We start from the raw sequence: 16,077 nt of genomic DNA on the forward strand, positions 1-16,077 counted from the left end.
GAGATACCCCTCCTCCTCGTTGTGAAAGAGGTTCGGAAGTTAGCCCAAGAACTTTAGATAGAGCCGAAGGGTGGTTGAGTCCAATGGTCTTGGAGAGCTGAGATGTCGGTTCCTAGATTACCCGAAAGTGTATGAGCCGGTATTGGGGAGCGGTAACAATCGTATTGTCAGCCTCATTCAAGCGCAGGCTAAGTCGCTTTAGCTTCATCCTCCGATTCATTCACTTCCATCGCAGACTTGACCAAGACAGCCGACAGGCCGCGTCGACGGTTGATGGTCCCACCAGCCTTTAGGACCCTTGTCAGCTATTTGCAGTCATGGGCCGAAACTCGAAAGATTCAGTGTAAATCGCTTGCCCATCCATTCCAGTGTTTCGGTTCTTGTGCTTCTGATCGTCAGCTTACGGCAGCAGCTTGTCCATCCTTGCAGTGACCCTATCAAATCCTCGCTTTATTGTGGCACAAGAAGCGATCGTCCTCCCTCCGCAAAATGGTGATATCATCTGCCCTCCTGCTAGACAAGGAAACTGAGCCGGTGGGCAAGGACCACGTCGGGGAAGAGCCTCCGCGCTCGCGCCCCCCCATACTCCGTTACGGAGGACGGAGTTCCCCCAAGGCCCAGGCTGACAGGCATATGCTGTGGCAACGCGACAGGTCGAATCAACTGCCGCGAATACGATGACCATGGCTAAACAAGGTTGGCCAGCAAGCCGTTAGGGTGCATTGGCCTAGCCACTGAGGTGCAGGACCTAGACAAGTCGGAAGGCAGGCGAGTCGGAGACAGACCGGGTCGAGGACATTCATTTGATATCATCTTCGTGCCAAAAACCTGGTGGCAAGCAGCCTAGCAAGGCACCGCAGGCCCGGTCAAGTTAGCCTCCGAAAGAAACAATTCGATAAAACCCACTCTGTCTCCAAAATCGAAGACACAGTAACCGATGGCCCCGCAGAATAGACAAACGTGAGGGCCCACTGCCGAGACTATACTTGCCAGCGCACTCAACGATTCGCTGAACACCTGTCGGTTGTACCTTATCCCACCGTTCCCACGCGGCTGCAATGACGGTTTCCACTGTAATCGCCTGATAAGCTGATAAGAACCTCGGCGTAATTCCCCTTGGTCACTTTCGAGCGAGGGAATCCGAAGCTCTGCGACTGCATGCAGCTACCGATATTAAGGGCCCTGCAACTACCCTTCAAAGGAAACAACACCAGAGACTTGCAGAATGGCATTGAAGGCAAGGTACGCGTCATGTTCTGAATCCTGCCGGGGTGATATTTCCGCGTGGCAAAAGGACGAATTCCGCGTCTGGGACGGAAACCACGCAGAGTGGAACGAGGTGGCGGTCGCGATCATCCATCTCAGGTCGGCGAGCTTAGTGCTGCAAATAAGATCAAGCACTCATCAGTTGACATTCTTGTCCTCCCCCGAAATGACGTCCCTCCGCCCACAAGTCTGTGGACTCTCGAGTCAGGGACCAGAGTTTCGTCTTGATTCATCCTCTTTCCGGTGACACTATTGGCGCAGATCATTGAAATTTGAGAGACGCAAGGACGACCGAAAAACAGCTATGTCGCGTGCCTGAAGCTCTGTCCAGCCAGCCAGAACCCAGAGTACTGTCGCGGAGTAAATCCTTTCGTTGCCTATCACAAGGCAGAGAGCTGTCCCACTTCCACTTCCACCAACAAGCATCCTTTTCCTGATTTGAAAGGATTCACTCGCCTCGTCCTGTGCCGTCTGCACAAGCGAGCCAGCCGGAAAGAATAATACCCCGGGGCATCAAGAACGGCTCAGATTGGGAAGACCGCGCAGCCCACTTCTGAAGAGACAGCTTGGCGGTCTACCCCGCAGGTCGTAACGAGGTTCCTTCGTGCCCCAAAGACCAAGGTGATCCATCAAGTGGGATTGGGAACTTTGGAATGAATCATCTTCGACGTGATGGGCTGAATTGTCTTCCCCGGATGCGCATGAGGTGGATCTGGCGCGGGCTGTGCCGTAACTTGGACCAAGTGTTGAGTATAGGAAAACGTAGAAACGAGCACTTGTAATGCCCCATCGTCACAGCGATTATCAAACGAGCATAACCAACAGCAGCGTCCACTGTCTCGCATCGAGATCGAGCTGGACGAGTACTTCCTCTTTCCCCACACTACCTGCTTAAGCAAAACGCACTTGAGTCTTGGGATATTGATTAGGCTTCCAGCATCGATGCAGCATCACAAGCATATTCGATTTTGGTGTTGGGATCATTTTTGGCGGCTGCGGCGGATGCGCGCAAAAAAAAAGGGCCCAAGGCGGAAATGTGATACGGCGCATCCCTGCCACCGGGGCTCGGAGCAGGCCGCATAACAATGCAGCAAGCCAGCAAGCCAGCGAGAGGAAAACAAATAATAGGGAGGGCAGACGCACCGTGTGACTGGCTAGTTCAAAAGACCAGGGGGGTGAGCTCCAATTCCAAAAGACGGACTCAAGAAGGACTGCGTAAGACCCATTCGTAATAAGGGCTAGCTAGGAGCGGAGGTCATCTTACGATGCCCACCACGACAGTATATGCGTGACCACTTGCCTACTATAAAGCAAGCGAGGTCGGCAGAGGGCCATCTCAGCCGAGGAGATGTTGAGCCAGCGACGCAATGAAGAGGAAAAGAGAACCGGCGCATTCAGAAGTATGAACAAACACCGTCTGAAATCGCCCGTCGCTATTCTCATCAAGCGAGTCTTATATGGTCCTCACCTCCGCAGTCGCCCCGATAAGACGATGAAGAGTTTTCCTCAGAGGCCTCACTCGAGTCCTTACAGTCCAATGGGAAACTTCCCGGGTTTTGTATCGCAGCCGGTTAAACCAGAAAACGCTAATCAGTCGCAGAAGAGATCAGAGCAAATGACGAGCGTACGCCGACAGTCGGGCCTCGAAGACGTGATACTCGAGATAAACACTAGGCGACACCTTCATTTGCCAGCCATTTGTTGCGGCCTTGATAAGACGCAGCACAAACCACGTCAGATATCGCTTGAGCGGCTTGACCCTTGCTGCAGGCAACCACCAGGATTCGATTACGTGCAGGCCTCCGCTGATAAACTCGATATTGAGCTCGGTTATCTTGTTGATACTGATAGCTTGGTATCGCGCCAGATTTGGAGATTGGAGAAAACCCGGCTCTCTCCACAGTTTACTCGTATCTACCCCAGAGGGGCGGATGCCCGACTCCTAGATCGGAGGCGCTTATGTACAGCACAACAAAGCTGCAGAGTCTACATAGACGCGCTTTTGACTGAAGCATGCATACCTCTTCTACACGCATTGCGCTATCACTCTGCTTTTTCAGTCCAATGCTGCTATCCTATCAGCGTCACCTATCGCTCTACCACCGCGGAGAAGCAACCTCGTTTTCTCCGCGCTGATCCGACGCATTGGGCTCGTCCACCAGATAAGCAGGGGTTCAGGCCAATTCGGGGACCTCTCATTGGCAGGGACACGAAACGAAAAAGTTGCAACGCGTTTCCTTCATCTACCTTTGATCAACATCGGGTCTGTCATTGGTTCGGTTTACGCTATCGTCGAGCTGCCCAAGACCCAATGTTCAAGCCTCACTGGTCACTGCTTGACGAATACGGGCATTGATGTCTTGTCCGATAAGCTCAAGATCGTAGCTGCATGCGTTGTGATTTGTTTACCATTCAGCACGTGTTGCTGTTTCAGGTTGTTGGGTAGATGTTCAGGATGGATACTGTCTGCAGACTTGACATCCCGTCAACTCATCTGCTTTCTTAAATGGTTACAATGACGGTAAGTGCGAACTTTAGCTTCAAGTCCAGCTGGAGGTGCAGGTATATCTTACCTGTTCCTATCTCGTACCTGTTTGTTTGTAGTTGGAGTAGGTAGCTTTCACGGTCCCTAAGAATGGCGTCATTCAATAGAAACAAACGATAAGATAAAAAACGAGGCAACCGCCCCATTTCCTACTTAGCCTAATAGCTGGAGATAGATAACAGGACAAACTCCACTAGCTACTTTCATCCTTTCAATATCGGACCTATATAAAGAACGAAGATACCGCAATCGCCTGATCTAGAGATCAAGATTGTAACCTTAATATACTAACCTAATATACAGAGAAGATTAAGAACCTACTATGTAACCCTGGAATCTTCGAAGCTGCTTCTAGACTCTATATAAGCTTCTTTTTGGGCGTGGTTATCTTCGGCTGTTGTATCTGTTGTAGATAACTAGATATATCTGTTGGCAAACGAATGGATAGAGCCACGGTGTCTTGTTCACGAGGTAAGAAATTTGAGATATCTTATCCTAACTTATCATTACAGTATCATTCTGCGTGGATAACCGTCTGTATGGCGGAAGGTGGCTATATATTGACTTCCTCCCACATGGATCTCTCAACATACCATGTTTCTCACGCTGTCCGTCTGAGGATGGTAGGTATATTCAGCCATCTAGTGGCTGTTCTCTGTCCTCATTAACTTCATTGTACCTAACCTGAACGGCCCCGAGTCTAGGGCTGTCAGAGGCAGTTCGTGAGATGCCTCTACTCGAAGACTCCATTGATATACCTACCTACCTACCTACCCACCCACCCACAAACCTACCTTCTTTGATTTGATCACAATACCATGAGCGACCTGGCTAGCTCAAAGATGGTACTCGGCTTAGCATAGCCTCCGTCCTGCCAACAGCGTCTCAGGACGACCTGGGCATATGGGTGTTCACCAGTGTATTCAATCAGCCAGATCACCATATGCCTCGATCTCATCTACACCGGTAGATGTCAGAATGGGAGGAAATCTAGGTAGGCGATGACAAGAGCAAGATCGAGGATGTACGGGTGTATCTGACATAAGTGCTCGTCCACTCCATGTACCTCCAACCTCAACTAGGATCCGACCTCAATCACCTCCCAAGGTGATTATCTACTCCTCTGTCCTCCGAGGGAGCCAGTACAGATAGGTAGGCGGGAAGGCACGACCAGCATATAAACAAGGCACCGGTACTTGCCTTCCCTAGGTTTAAGTCATTGTTCCTTCCGTGTTTGACCGGTAGGTTGTCCATCGCACCTTCCTCACCAAAGTCCACATCAACTCATACATACAAGGAAGGCGTGATGGGCTTCAGCTCGGTCGTGCCTTCTTGATCCGAGACAGGCTGTTCACCGCACCTTCCTCTTCAGGCTTTTAGATGATGCTGTTGATGAGGAAGGCACGACGGATTGTATCCGATGGACCTCACGCGCGGCTTCCTATCCTGGATATAGGTAGACCATCGCACTTTCCTCATTGACAGCATCAATGGAGTCCTGGAGAGGAAAGTGCGTCGTCCATCGCTCCTGCCTCAATTCATTAAAAGTCCATGATTTCAAACTTGGAAGGCGCGAGGGACTAGACCTTACGCGCGCTTTCCTTGTGTGTAGATATATCGTTCATCGCACTTACCTGATCATATGATGGACTTCACCCTGGACCTCAACGTGCCTTCCTGTCTAGTAAGACTATCATACATCGCACCTGCCTCGCCAAGAAAGTCGCTGCGATACCTTATGTACCAAATGAAAAGAGCAACTGGGCGCTCCTTCCCTCAATGTGTATCGTCCATCACACCTGCCTAAGAAGGGCGTTTCCAAGCTCGCAAGTAAGGAAGGTGCGATTGTCCTCCGGCTAGGTACCTATTAAGGTCTACCTTCTGTGGCAGACAGCATGGGGCCTACCCTCCTTAGGTATCTGCGTGCCGGACCGTCCATCACACCTACTGGCGGTAACCTCGGCACCCTGTCCTATCCGAGATAATATGAGAAACACCCGTCCCAAGGAAGACGGGATAGCGATCCAGGCCGTAGGATCCAAGTCCGGGCCCATGGAGCCATCTACTACCTGCCTATGTAGGTAATTTCGCTCGTCTACCTACCTGGGTACCTTGCCCAGTGGAGGCCATCAAGACTTATCTCCGACGCTGCGTAGTCTGAGCCCTACGTAGCTACGAGGAATAGGTAGATACGTTTCACCCCAGCAGGTCCGGGCCCGGGTATCCCCCTTGTGCGCTGGAATTTCGAGTCAGGACGTTTGTTATCAACATTTATTATTAGTACTTCGTGATTCAAAGTCAACGGCCTTGAAGCCAGATTTGAGTCAGAGTCAGAGTCGGGGTATACTATCCCGCTGTATACCTTATAGTGCCCACACTCCACAGTCTGGATCTGGGTATGGAACTATGCCACTATGGAGTATTGGTATGTCTCACTTGCTGTTCCTGGTCCTGCGGCGGACCCAACGGGAGAGGCAAGATCTAGATCTTGCCCGGAGCTCCCGATCTAGATACCGTCCCGTTAGAGACGGCAGGTACATACTACGTGCCGCTCTGGGGTGGATCGGGCCATTACGGTATGAGGTCATGGGTACCTACTACCTACCTAGGGATCCTCGTATACCTAGTTGTCTTTTTGGTGCTTGGGAAGCCGGTGTGTTCATGGTCTTCTTTCTGTCTATGGCTTCCGTGCGCCGGGATGGTTGAAACTTGGAAGAGGAAGGTGGTTGGTTCCGATGATCTACGAGTTTTTTTTTTTAGAGTTTTTTTTCCCTTTCACCGTGGAGGTGATTTACGGAGTTGATTGGGCATCTGCGAGACTTTGTTGGAAGTGTAGGAGGTACAGGATCTGAGAGGATGCTTGTTTGCGTATGAAGGATGTACAGGGGATGTCGGGTGTGTACTACGGGTAGGCCGCTATCGAATACATGCCGTCGAGACCAGATCGGGAGCAGAGGAGATAATCTCCTAGATCCTTCGTGAGAATGGGAAGGGGAGGAAAGAGAGAGGAGGATTATGTAGTTGATCGCATAGGCATTTGGATGAGACTCTGATGAGGAGAAAGGGGGCAGTACTCTACACCAAAGCCAGAGAAACAGTTGTAAATGCATATGCATATGCAAATTCCATATATATCAATTAATCTTTCTTCTCTTCTATTCATAAGAAACATGAGGTTCAAGACAAGACAAGTGAACACCGATAAATGACCAGCAAAAAAACAAGAGACATGAAGTAATAAGAAAAGAGAGAGAGAGAGGGAGAGAATGTAAGTCTGTAAAACAGAACGAAATAGCGAGAGACCAAATCAAGCATGAAATCTAGGAACCATGATCCAATCCAATCCATGCCAGCCATATATATGATATGATGTATAAACGAATGTAAGTGTAAGTGCAGTATAAGCATGATGACTGATGACAATGCCGCCCGAAAAGCAAACCAGACCCTTGCGCCCGCTGATGCTTAGAGTAGTGTAGAGCTGGTATATTTATAAATAAGACCAGAATGTAGGAAGGAGATGGTAGGTAGTATGTGGATAGGTAGGAAGGAAAGCGTATGGAGGATGCAGTATATCGAACGGGGTATATTATATGAAATATGAATCGACCGGATTGGCGAATCCTCTCCGGAATTGAACTCTTCTATATTGTAGTTCGAACGCTTGTTGTTCGTATGTTTGCAGAGTTGTCTCGTCCGTTATTGAGGTTGTCCGGGGTGGCCCATGGGCGGACTGCTGTATGCCGGTTGCTGCGGTGCGTCGGTGTATACCGGGTACGGAACCATGTTCACCCCTGGCATCCCACCCATATCTTGCCACGCAGGATATCCCATTGGCGTAGGTTGAGCGGCGTATGTAACTGGAACAGGCGTGCCTGCGAAATCACTGGCCGTAGGACTCTGCGGGTTCATGGCGCCTGGCGGGTATACCTGACCGGGGCTCGTTACGCTGCGCTTCAAGTTCGGAGGCATTGGCGTCGCATATCCACCGGGACTAGGGTATGATGTGTTCATGTTATGTTGTGCGGGAAAAGTCATTGATCGGTTGGAAGGCATCTGCCAGACTGATCCGTCAGGCTGCACGGTGTAGGGCGATGTCGGACTAAGCGGTTGTTGTTGTGATGGCACTGTCGGTGCGCCAGGTAGAGAGGGATTCGGTGGCATTGCGGCTATGGGAGTCGCTGGTTGGCTCCATACATGAGGAGGGATGTTGATCATCTTTTGTCCTGACATGTTCGCCAGCATCTGAGGGTCTTGTGGAAGGGTTGTGAATTCGTCCCAAGGGACGGAGGGATCCATCGGCGCTGTCGCGTCTGTTCTTCTGTCAGTGATCGACTTCAACGGCTTAAACAGGACTACTGACCTGGTCCAAATGGCATCGTGCCGCCTGGATAAGCAGCGTTAAAGGCTGTTACTTCAGGACCGGCGCTCAATGGCATAGGTTGGTAAGGATAGTAAGCCTCTGTTCCCTCCCCCGAAACCGTCGGAGGCGAAGACGAGGCAGTAGAAGGGTCTGTACCCATTGCGCCTATCCGCGAACTGGGACGAGACTTCTTCTCCATAGGAGGCTGCTGGTCAACGGGGTAGAACTGGCATTCCTTGCGCAGGCGAATACAGTTTTCGCATCGTCCTTGAGCATCGTCGGCCGCAACGAGACACCGGATCTTGCGCCGTCGGCAATGGACTATCGAAGGGTATAAGTAGGTTACCGGCTGAACGATCGGGGTGAAGACTAACCGCATGCGACAGATGTACGATGATATCCCAGCTTGTTGCGCTTCTTGTCGGCTGCGGAGGGATCCATGACGGCAGTCTGAGCGATGGTAACCGATGTCATACACTCAACAGCCGCGGGCATAGTTTCTGGGAAAGAAGGGAAGTAATAGTAGTGGTGGAGCGAGCAAAAGACCCAGCCCTAGAAGCGCAGGCGCATCGAATGAGAAGAGAATGGGCACCCCGGTGATCAAGAAGAGCGCACGCGGAGTTGGGCAGTTGGGGAGCAGATCTCCAGAGCTGGTGGCGAATGAAAGCGAATAAGAAAGAGGAAGAGTGACAGTCAATCAGTGAAAGTCCCGCATAGATATCAGCTTGTTGGCGTGATAGTCGTCCTCGTACGCCTCTTGGGCGCTCGTTTCAGTGTCGATGCTCCACACCTCCGACGAAGCAGGAGCGTGATACCAGTGCGAGGGGTCGATAGCTGTTTCAACCCAATTAACCCGAGGCCCGACACCAAGGATGGATATGAGTCTATATGAGTTCGAGATTAATGTTGTGTCGTGGTGGTATGGTCGTGTCGTCGTGAAGCACAATTCACACCAGCTCCGTTCGGCAGACGTTAGAATGGATAAAAGACCCACGATCAAGGACAGTCGAGGATAGTTGGCCCGGTGAGCGTAAGAAGGATAATAATTAGAGAAAAAAAAGGAAGGGAAGAATCGAACAAACAGGCAAAGAGTAGCGACGTTGGGCGAGAAGGCCAGTAGTAAGTAGTAGGGTAGACCAGATTAAAAAGAAAGTATGCAGTGGAAGATGATACCCAGTGTAGAAAAGCAACAAGGGAATGAAACAGCAATCAATCGGAGAAATAATCAAGGTAAAATTAGTGACTATAAAGCCAAGAGGAAAGCAAAGAAGGAGCGAGGAGGAAGGCCGGAGGAGACAGAGGGAGTGAGAGGGAGTGAGGAAGGGAGAGGATAAGAATAACAGCCCTGCAGAGCCCTGAAGAGTACTAAACTTGATAGACTCCTGGCATCTTATGATATTTAAGATTAAGATTGGGTTTTGTTTTGTTTTTTGACTTTTTCGCGTTTGTGCCTTTGAGGAACTGCGCGTGGTGGTCTTGTCTTGGGAAAGGGGTTTGGGGTGGGAATAATCAGGTAGGAAAAAGACACCATCGCCCAAAATGTTAAAATAAATTTCGGATAATAATGGCAAAAAATAAGGCTGTTAAATGACATCAAAGAAGAGACACGAAAAGTGGATAGTGGTATGAGCGCTGGGGGAAAAGAGAGTCAGAATGGCGGCCGTCAGTCAGTCAGGCTTGATGTGAGGCTTTCTGGCACCTCAATAGTGCAATTATTCTGAATCTTGAGCGTGTATAGTTTCTATCTATCTAAACCTTCTTTCCAGGCCGCAGAAGGAGTCCAGAAGGGACAGGGAACGTGGGATTGCTCTACTGCAGGCTGTGAGCGTGTCGGTTGGAGCAGCAGACCCGGCTAAGTATAAGATGAAACGGCTAACCAGAGGTAATTTTCAGCTTCTGGGCTTGACTGTCACTCTTGACTAGACACTAAACGGTAAAGCCATTTAGCAGAAGTGCCGGCTTGCTGCAGACGCCTCTACTAAGCTGCAACAAAGAGATCTTATTTCTGGAGCCCTGGAACAATGAATCTGACCCGACCCTGGTCGCAGCTGGTTGGGCTGGAGGTAGGGCACTAAGTGATCTATCACGATGGATGGTTCTTGCCTGAGATGTTTGATAATCAACACTGAACAGTCTGTAGGACCTTGTGAACCACACACGTGGTAATATTGGGATGCTCCTTGAAGCCCCCAATCTGGGCTTCGAATCAAAGACATCCATGGAACCCGATCTGTGACAGACGCCTGGATTCGGACTAGCGGGGGTGGGGAGTCCCTGAGGTGTGAAGGAGGGCTGAATGTCATCATTTCTACCTCCTCCTACCAGGTATCAACGACAAGTCGGGAAGTGTCTCCGTGTCCGTGGCCCTTGAGGTCACATCCTTTTGCTTTTTGATCCTTTTCTGCGACCTGTCAGGATTTAGGAGGCTTCCAGAGGCTTTGGGAGTCTTTCGTCTTTTGCTTGGAGAGTACACCCCGCAGTATTGATTGGTTGAAATGTGTGGAGTGAGCAGAGCAAAGTAAGCCAACCACAGACTGTAATTACGGCGGCAGTTTCCCTTTGCAGCATCAGACACTCATGCTGCAGCCCGATCTGGCTTAGCGTTGACCTGAAACAGACCCTCGAGAAGTCGGTGGTCCTTCGAGAAGCCTGCACTCGTCAGCATCTCCACACTGCTTCATGCACTTGCTCCTGGTTCCAGCCTGTTGGGGTTGGGGAGGAAACTCAGTGCGCTGCTAAAATAAACTCTCTCGTATCTGTTATTCATCCTCAGTTAACCAGCAGTTCAGTCTCCAGCACTACCTCCAAGTATATGCGGGCGCATCCGATTGCTTCTCTGCAAGAGTCCATCCTGACGAGCTGTCAGAAAGGTGGGCCCAGCAAGGTTTAATTAAGGGTTGTTCCAGCTCCGAGTCTTCGTCGACGCTGAGACTCTGCAATTTCTGCATTTCGGTGGGCCTTGGCCACTTTGACTGCATGTCTTTCTGCAAGGGGAAGTTCCAAAGCCAATCTGGAAGCCTGCTTGCGTACTGTCCGCAGTTCACTCTATCCCAAAAGATGCATGTGTACGATCATCTGGCCGATCTTTCGCCTCATCGCCTCAAGCGCAAAAGTCAACTCTGGTTGAATCTTCTCTGCGACTGTGATTGCGAGTGGACTGGATGACGAGTCATCGACGCTGCCAGGGCCATGTCACTGTCAAGTCCTAATAATACTCGCAAATAATATCACTCTGTCGCGTCGAATTTCACCGGGGAGTGGGCGGATACCCGATGTCATTGGCAAGCCACCAGCTCGGATCTCGGAACTATGCCCTGGTAGAGCGACATGTCACAGTCTGTGGTATCCGGCGTTATCGGGTGGCATTCAGGGTCTGACTCGATGTAGTACATCGAGGCTGAAGAGTAAGGCAATTCGGCTTATTCCGTCGTCGGCTCGGCTATCGCAACCAGAAGGCTGGGATGCGGTCAGTTGGAGGAACTTGAGAAGCGTTCTTGCTCCGGCTGTTCCTTCAATACTCAAGAGCCGTATATACGCTCAGCGCTCGGTCGTTCTCCGCTGGTTGGGAAGACTTCGGATTCTGCTCGGAAAGTCGACACCCAAAGGGCAAGTGGTCGGTGGACCCAGCTCAACGTTCTCCCCATAGCCTCAGTCCTAGCCTCCTAGCCTCCTGGTGTCAGCCAAGTCTAACCAGAAAAATCCGCTCCCCCGGTGTTGCTTGGAGGGCCGAGAACCAGCGATTGAGTAATTCCGGATGACAAAGTAACGAGTCCCGGAGCCAGTCGACCTGAGCCAAGACAGAGAAGATCTGCCTTTGCTGCCCGACCCAAAGAACAAGCACGTATCTGAGTCGAGTCGAAAAAGCAAGGAAACTTGATCTTCAGAACGCATGGGCAGTCACGTTGCGCATTTTGTGGTTGTGTCTGTGGTACAGGTAAGGCACCGGCAAGTCATGAGCATCTTCTCCATTGAGAAGACGAGGCAATTAGCATGGAGAGCTGCCCAATCAGTTGCGGCATAGAAGCTGGGGAGACAGACCTAGACAGTTCGTAGGCAGGATCGTGGAGCCTGTGGGTTGCCTTCAACGGTCAAACTCCGTAGGCCGTGTGGATGGAGCCGACTAGCGAAATAATGTGATAGCAGCATCTGATAACATTGTTCCTTTACTCGAGAAAGCAAATGCGCAGAACTCGAAGCAGCAAATAACTCCGTAGTACTCTTGGTAGTGGGAGTAGTAGTAGAAGTGTGTGTTAGTGAGGAATGAGTGTTGATAGTGAGATTCTCGCAGCCGTTGCCGGATCAGGGACTCGCCGAGCGCCATTTCTTCTGACGACGCACCACCACCGGCTTTTCACTTTCCTCTGCTCATCACCACTACTACTCTGGCATTTCCGACACTTCCCATCACCACCACTTCCATAATCCCTGCTCGGCGCTCCTGCTCGGCGTGGCCGGCCTGTTTCACTTTCCATCGCTTGCCCCCATGTGGTGATCCACTCCTGCGATGCTTACTTCAGACGCCATCTTACGCGTCCTTACTAGGCCTTGACCCTGTCTCTATCGCTGTCTGGTTCGTCTCCCCAGACTCGAGATCGTTCTCTATATAGCATCTGCTAACCTGGAAGCAAGGCGGACAGCCCGGAAATTTGTTTCCTCGATAAGATCCACGGCTCTTCCCTTCGGGCGTCGCCCTGACTCCGGCTAGCCTCGATTAACCTCTCCGGCAATCCCACTGTTCTCGACTCGTTATCGGGCTGGAGCGTTGGACTCTGACAACGTGCTATCGAAAGTATGTGGGGAAATTTGTGGGTTGATACTATGCAGCAGATATACCACCATGACTCAATTTCTGGACAACTTCTATGTGAAACCCTCGAGACAAAATTTGATACCACCCTCCGTGACGAATCGGTCTTCGCCTCGCTGTGCCTCGCGAATCGCGACAATCGATAATATGAATCTGGCCATGGCCTGCTGACTATGACCTTGTCGATAGTGGAGAGAAATTCGATTTGTCCCTGACTCGGATACCTGCCCGGACCCCAACTTTGCCCCCTCGGGCGTGCTTCCTATACGACGTTAGGTGAGACTTAGTTCGACCGATGTTGCCCCGGTTGGCGCGATACTGGGAGTGCCTCGCGCCGTCGCGTCATCGCCAACGTCTTGTCCCACGTGAAGACCGTTGGAAGGTCGGTGGGGCGGAACGGCTTTCAGACCCTGATATTACCGGAGACCGTTGACAATGGCGATGTCATCGCCCGCAGCCATGGAACAGAAAGTGATTCGCTAGTCGACTAGAGCCCGAGAACGTTCAGCCTTACCCGGCGAGCAGTTAATATCGATCTCATCGGGATATATGGAAGACATATCTTCGTGGATCTTCCCAGGTTATGGGCGTTGGATTGAAGATAACGGTTGTCGCAACCCTTAACGTCAAGGATGGTGGATTAAAGCATGCTTGGCCTCGATTCACCTTGATATTTTTTCGATGGAAACTAAGTCTCCTCCTGTCGAATCACCGTTTTGCTGAACACAAAGAATATGGACACCAAAAGCTCTTCCCGTTCCGATGCGACGATCCTTCAGCACGGTTTTCGAGTCGATATCAGACCAGATGCTAGCCGGTGATGTTGGTTGAGAATTATGGACAATAATTTCATCCGGCGCACGCGTACATTCGTTTCGAAGCTTGAAGTGGTACACTTTTCACAATCCCGCGACTCAAGCGGGGCTCCGGTCTATCTATAAGGGCGAAAATTAGATTTAACTTCAGGTACGAGCCGCCGACTTCGAAAACAGTGGCTCGGAATGCATTCCTCACTTTGCATATCTGTCCTTCCGACACCAGACGTCCCTTCTATCTCTTTGCTCAGAAGCACCCTATTGAGAATTGCGAAGCGTGCGAGCTACGCAAGACCCCTCTGGCGTGATTTGCGATGACTTCTTGCGCTTCTCGAAGGGATAAATTTAGTATTTGTCATATCTGACAGAATCGATACAATGCCTTGACCGATGTTTGACAACGCAGCGTTGGCGGGCCACCACTGCCGTGTTCTCTCGAATCAAGGACCGGGCGTCATCGTCTTCTAGGTTCATTCTGGTTGCTTATCTTGTCCCTCCTCCGCCATCCACCATTCGGAAGTCAATATGAGAACCGTTCCCCAAACACAAAATCGACACGAAGTGACTCAGAATCGTTCCTATGCAAGCAGCAAACGTCTTCGGTGGCCTGATCCTTGAAGCTTTTTTCTTGGAGAGCGGAAATAGCTGTGTAGGGCGGCTAGTTTTACCGGTTTCGTCGAGGCCTTCATGTGCATAATCCCTTGCCTCCATTGCAAGCCGACTACTAAACTAGAACTCAAGCTCAACCTCGACGATTCATCCCTTGCTGACGTCTGCCCCTTGCATTCCTTCAAAGGGTATGTCGTTGGAAAGGCTCATCGATGTCTCTGCTTGGTTGCTCGAGGGTGTAACGCTGATCAGACGCGTTTTCGACTGAACAGGCTCCGCGGACTCAAGGCTCCCAAGCCTCTCAAGTCTCAAGGTTAAGCTTTCGACGGCTTGATTCCCTTCCAATGAGACACAGCATTCGTGGTTGACATCATTCTCCCCCGACGAACTTTCCTCGAGGCGCAATGAACCCGCCTAAGAAGCCCTTCGTGTCTTGCCTGAGACCGGATGGCTGCCCTGCTAGCTGGGCTAGAAGACAAGCTGCCACGGCCTCGAGTTCTCAAGGGGTCCGGCACCTCTCAAGAAGCTTCTAAGCATCCTCTTACTGACGACGCTATGGAAGGACGCTCTGCCGGCGGTGAATCTTTTGTCGGAAGCCCAAGATCACAGCTCTCCTCCTTCAAGAGGCTCCGGTGCTTCCGGAAAACTTTCTGGCGACACCGACCCGAAGACTATTCATACGCATGTGATGCAAATGCTCTGGGTATACGGACAACCTTCATCGGCACTTAGCCCTGGCCATACTATTTCGGCTGGATGCGCCGCCCAGAGTGACGGTTCCCGGAAGACGAAGTCCGTACCCTTAAAGCTTTGCTATATAGACATCCATGAACAGATTTGGGGCGAATACTCTCTGGACGGCAACACTCACAGCGTTGAATAATATTTTCCACGCCAACGGACAAGCATCCCATTACTGTCCATCGGTAAAGCTCTGTCTATATAACCCCGACCTGATGCACCGCCAGAAGTGAGGGAATCCTAGAAGACGAGTCGTATCACCTCGAAGCCTTCCTTCGCGTCCCACAAGATCTTCGAATGCATACGGAACGGATGCCCTCTGGGTGGGAACACTGCCAGCGTTGATGAACTCTTTCCGTACCAAGGACAAGCACGCCAAAGGGCAAGTTGGCATTGTCTCAGTGGCCCAAATGGTTCCGGCACCCTGCAACAAGTTTCAAGAAGCTCTCGAATGTCCTTGGGTGGCGATTCTTGGATGGACGTCTTGTCAGACCATTCCGTTACACCAGACGAAGTTCATGCGCAGTTTCATCGCCACAATAAAGATCCCGGGGGTCCTCTGCGAAGCTTTCCAACAGCGCCGGACGAAGACGATCACCGCGGATGCAATGCCATCGCCTCGCCGTACACCACCGTCTGTCCTTCAGCTATAACCCTGGTCGCCGTGTTTTAGAACCATCTCTCCCTTCGTCCGAGAAGCTACCAGCGCCCGCTACAGACCGGCAGAGAAAATACACACTGAATGGTAGGTTTCTGGACTTCCTCTTGGTACTGATATAGAAGGCCGGTAAGTTTTGACTCATTGCTACTGTCGCCATCACCATGACACCTCAGCCCAAATAGGTAAGTCGTCGATGTCATCGTAGAGTCTATATCTCCATCTACCGTAGATACCTATCTTTTCTGAACCCCCGGTCTAACATCGGCCACG

General features: G+C 51.0%; 1 protein-coding gene across 1 annotated transcript; it reads right to left on the reverse strand.

Moving 5' to 3' along the window:
* Positions 1–7,364: 7,364 nt before the first annotated feature.
* On the reverse strand, positions 7,365–8,998 carry BDV14DRAFT_81935 (putative C6 finger domain protein). The gene is made up of 3 exons (XM_073777603.1): positions 8,549–8,998; positions 8,175–8,495; positions 7,365–8,124 (listed from the first exon to the last, which is right to left on the reverse strand). Exons 1-3 carry the CDS (start codon positions 8,667–8,669, stop codon positions 7,511–7,513), a joined length of 1,056 nt encoding a protein of 351 aa, XP_073626906.1. The 5' UTR covers positions 8,670–8,998; the 3' UTR covers positions 7,365–7,510.
* Between the last annotated feature and the right edge of the window lie 7,079 nt (positions 8,999–16,077).

The sequence above is a fragment of the Aspergillus stella-maris genome, assembly GCF_047715825.1.
Source record: "Aspergillus stella-maris strain CBS 113639 unplaced genomic scaffold BDV14scaffold_37, whole genome shotgun sequence".
Taxonomy (NCBI): Eukaryota; Fungi; Ascomycota; class Eurotiomycetes; order Eurotiales; family Aspergillaceae; genus Aspergillus; species Aspergillus stella-maris.